Source organism: Aegilops tauschii, chromosome 4 (genome assembly GCF_002575655.3).
Source record: "Aegilops tauschii subsp. strangulata cultivar AL8/78 chromosome 4, Aet v6.0, whole genome shotgun sequence".
NCBI classification, from domain to species: domain Eukaryota; kingdom Viridiplantae; phylum Streptophyta; class Magnoliopsida; order Poales; family Poaceae; genus Aegilops; species Aegilops tauschii.
In genome coordinates, this window is record NC_053038.3 from 491,919,131 (window position 1) to 491,923,333 (window position 4,203).

The window sequence follows — 4,203 nt, forward strand, 5'->3', positions numbered from 1 at the left end:
CCATCAACAGCAAGGAGCCGGATCCCCTGACGTACGGCCACCTAACATTGGGCCACTGACACATGGGTCGCCGTGTCCCAACAACACAACTCAACTACAACGCGAAAGAGCGTACCCCAAATCGAAAATCTCGCCGCGTCTCGATGGGCGGACACCTCCGAAGAACAGCAGCAACCACCAAGCTTCCCTCGTCGACACACCATCCCCCCTTAATGCCTAGAGGGGTCACCACTGATATTAGTGGGGCGCTAACGAACTTTGCTGCTAAAACACCAAACTAGCAAGAATAGTAAGTAACGCTCAACTAGCGACCAGGACGCCGGGGACATTTCAAGAAATTCAAACTGATGCAATACCCATTTATTTACTTCTCACGTTTCACCAATCCATGAAACTGCCATAGATGCTGGACGGGAAGCACAAGACAAATACATGGGTGGAAGGAATCAACTGAAGCTGGGGCAGACAGGCCCCTTCGACAGGCCAAGCCGAACCTCCATCCCGTGGTGCATGTCCGGTATGCGCAGGCTGTCAGAGTCCTGGGGCACTGCAAAGTGGACAAGCAAAATAAACAAATTAACACAAGCACTGATGAAATTTCTAGCAATGGAAACGACATATACTCCCTCCGATCCGACTAATCGATGCATACATTGTATAGGGGCTGTATTAATTAATTCCGATCCGAGGGAGTAGAATACTTGCAACTTGCATGGACAAATGTTGCACTGAAAGCCATCCATTTTCTCAAGCTACCGGCGCAGACCTCATAGTGGTAAGCACAAAGGAAAAAAATTAAACATGCTGCTGCACTATTAGAATAGAAACCATATGCCTAGCTAAGCTATTTTAAAACTAAATAAGGGGCACCATATTCCTGCACAGAGGAAAAATGATGAACATGGTTCGTTTACTGAAAACACTTCGTCGTCAGCTATTGAATATATTCCTCTAAAATAGAATGAGAACCATTAGCTACCTACCTTGTAAATACAGTTGTTGTTTTTAATAACACAATAATGATCTCCTCGAGTATATTCTACAGCACAAATCTGTGCTGATGTAAGCAACCAGAGGTATGCAAAATGAGCAACAGAACCATTTTAATAGATCAAAAAATCTTGATTTCCCAAGAAATCGTTTGTTCCAGGATCACACCCCCATCAGGTCAATAAATTTTGCTCGAGTGTGTTGCACACTTGCACTGTGAACAAAGAAGCTAGTACTCAGAAAAGCTGAGAAGTTTAAAGATAACAGTCCATCCTAAGTCCTAACTCCAACTAATCAATTCATTACTAGCAAGTTTTGCACGAATGCTTGCAGAGTTATGAAGCAGCAAAGCAAGAGATTGATGCAGAACAAAAGGATGGCAATCCTTACAGTTAAGGTAATCTTCAAATCCAAAATCATCCAAGGAACCTGTCATTGCCTCATATCCTAGCATCGATGATGGCAATGCACCTGGGGGCCTTTGGAACCTGGAAACACACAAGTCATCAATCAAACATTTCTAGTGTGAGACAAAAGAGCTTAACGCCTATATATTCTTAAGAATTATTTTTTAGGACAAGTACACATGAAGTTCAAAAGCGTATAAACAAATTGTAACTCGCATGTTCTCTGCCCTCTCTTGTCCTTGGATTGATGTACTAATTGCTAGAAGGAACATGTGGACAGATAAAAACCTCAAGACATGTTTGTGCATTCAAACAGAAGAGATTCAGTTATTCCTAGGGTAGCAAACCCATGTGCTTGATCTATTCTATGGAAATACTCTTGGATGAAAAGACTAACAGAAGACCTCAAGTACCAGTCATAATATGGCAATTAATCATTTAAGCACACAAGCATGCAGATTTAGATACAACCAAACATGCAGCACAAGAACTTAACAAGTAACTGTACCATACCAGAAAACAAACTTCGTGCAAACAAAATGTCACACGACAAATATGAATACATTTACAGCAAAAGAAAGCACTACATTTTATTTTACCGTTTTGTGCAGAAAAATCTTTACAACATGATGAAAAACCTCACAAAATCAAACCTAGTATCCCAACGCCTGCTCAATTGCTGCCTACTCAATCCAGATTGAACAAAACCTAAGATCACTGCATAGTTGCAGTGAGAGCTATTTAGCACAGAGAAAGTACACATATTACTAACATGACTACATAGTTGCTGAGGGGCTATCTAACAGAGAGAAAACACGCATATCACTACCAACAGCGAAGATATGGGCACGGCGTTATGGCTCGTACGAGTAAATGATCCTATTAGGTGGGCCAGACGATCTCCAGTGTGGATCCATGCCAATATGATTTGTACTAGCAGGGCGAGCGACATAAATTGGCGTACTGAAACAGCTATTTTCTTTTATACATCTGCGGTGGTAGCCCATACTGACGTTCTGAGCTATGCTCTGGCAGGCCCGTTTGAAGGATGGAGCACCTCCTTTACCAAAAATCATGTATCGATGGTGCAGGTAATGCCTCGTAGATGGACCATGTTATAGAATAAAAATCATGCGATCCTGATGGCATGTGGCTTTCGGTGCCTACACCCATTGCTCCACTCCTTCGTCTTAATGTTGCAGGGGAGAGGCCCTCAACATGACAAACAAACGTGGGAAGGTGTCGACCTAACGTACACGAAGAAGATAGCGGGTGAACCGATGGATTTCCCGGTAGATTCAATTTGCAGGTAAGATAGTTTGTTGCTGAAACGAATAATCTTTTTCCCTTGGAAAAACAAAACAGAATAATCTTAGGAACCTGCGTGGGCAGATAAGCAAAGATAAAGCAGATCTGATGTGAGGAAGACACTAGAGGTTTTTGAAGAGATTGGAGCCAAGGATCCAGAATTCTTGTTTAAGGTTCATGCAAATTTGGAGAGTTGGATAAAGAATCTGATGTAGTGGAAGAGCGGGAATTGTAGGATGCAGTACAAGTTCTTTGATGACGTAATCACGTTCAACACAACTTGTAGAACCAACTTGAACGACCCGCCATCCGTGCTATTTGTTGTTGTAGACTATCACTTCAAAAGTGTAATACTATGTATGAGGTGTACTATGAGCAGGTTGAGACCTTGGAATGGGTGTTCATGGAGTTCATAAGGATGATGTGAAGGGCCGCACCTAAGAAAATCCTAATTGGTACCAACTGCAGTGTGCCTGGCCACCAGAAGAATACGTCCCATATCGAATTTCCGGAAGACGATCCTAATTGGTACCAATTCATGTGATCTGGATAATGAGAGCATATAAACGACCCGTATCGAATTTCCGAGATATTAACACATGGACTAGAAGTACAAGAAATCAGCACATCTCGTTCTCACAGTAAGGTCAAATTCATGATTCCAACAAATTGCAGCTGCCCAATCAGATGGCTAAAAAATTATGAATGACCACATCGGCTACCAATGACTCTTAGTAGTTAGCCAAAACCTATTTCCAGGAGGGGAAAAGGTGTGGGCAGCGGGAGAGCGAACCTGGAGAGGATTTGTGCGTCCAGATCCTTGCGGATGTTGAAGGCGGACCCGTAGATGGCCTCGGTCCCGAACCTCTTCTTGTCGTCCCAGAACTTGGTCTCCTGCACGGCGCGTACCCACGAAACAGTCAGATTCAGAGCTAGGGTTTCGAGGGCCCGGGGGGGACGAACCTTATGGATGGTGGCCTGGACGGGGTGCGGCGGCGCGAGGTCGCCCCTGACGCTGTCGTTGACGCCGAAGCGGAGCACGTCGTGGGTCTGCCCGATCTCCTTCTTCGTCATCGAGCTCGCCATCGTCGCTGCTCAGGCTCTCTTCTTCCTCTCTCTCTCTCTCTCTCTCTCTCTCTCTCTCTCTCTGTTCTCTCTGTTCTCTCTGGGGTTCTGCTCCGTTTTTTCTTTCTTTGCGGGGAAGAAAAGGCAAAAAAAAAGGAAGAGAGAATAGAGAGCACCTGGTCTGGGCTGGGCTGGGCTTGGTGAGACCGTGAGAACCGGATAAGCGGGCCGGCCAATAGCACGAGACGGTCAGAGCGGTTCCCAGCGTAATAAACAGTTTGGCACCCTCCCCTAAAAAAAACAGTTTGGCACGTTTCGCTTACGTTTTTATCAAATCCGGTTTTTTTAGCAAATACTCCCTCCGTTCCTAAATATTTGTCTTTCTAGACATTTCAAATGACTACCAAATACGGATGTATGTAGACATATTTTA

General features: G+C 44.3%; 1 protein-coding gene across 2 annotated transcripts; it reads right to left on the reverse strand.

The window, feature by feature from the left end:
• Positions 1 to 328: 328 nt before the first annotated feature.
• Positions 329 to 3,899, reverse strand: LOC109741483 (cyclin-B1-2). 2 transcript variants are annotated; one of them, XR_012182595.1, is made up of 4 exons: positions 3,669 to 3,899; positions 3,499 to 3,599; positions 653 to 1,478; positions 329 to 547 (listed from the first exon to the last, which is right to left on the reverse strand). XR_012182595.1 is itself a non-coding variant. In XM_020300571.4 (4 exons), the coding sequence occupies exons 1-4, from the start codon at positions 3,789 to 3,791 to the stop codon at positions 447 to 449; spliced, it is 423 nt and encodes a 140-aa protein (XP_020156160.1). In that variant the 5' UTR covers positions 3,792 to 3,899; the 3' UTR covers positions 329 to 446. The 2 variants fall into 2 exon arrangements, 1 of the variants encoding a protein (XP_020156160.1); XM_020300571.4 differs by having other exon boundaries at positions 1,381 to 1,478.
• Positions 3,900 to 4,203: the final 304 nt, after the last annotated feature.

What these genes read in the sequence shown, in the direction of transcription:
- LOC109741483 (XM_020300571.4), bottom strand. Translation starts at nt 3,791, where the DNA reads ATGGCGAGCTCGATGACGAAGAAGGAGATCGGGCAGACCCACGACGTG. An exon ending in TCCAGGCCACCATCCATAAG is followed by an intron (nt 3,600 to 3,668) that starts GTTCGTCCCCCC and finishes CGCGCCGTGCAG; the next exon opens with GAGACCAAGTTCTGGGACGA. An exon ending in GACGCACAAATCCTCTCCAG is followed by an intron (nt 1,479 to 3,498) that starts GTTCGCTCTCCC and finishes GTGTGTTTCCAG; the next exon opens with GTTCCAAAGGCCCCCAGGTG.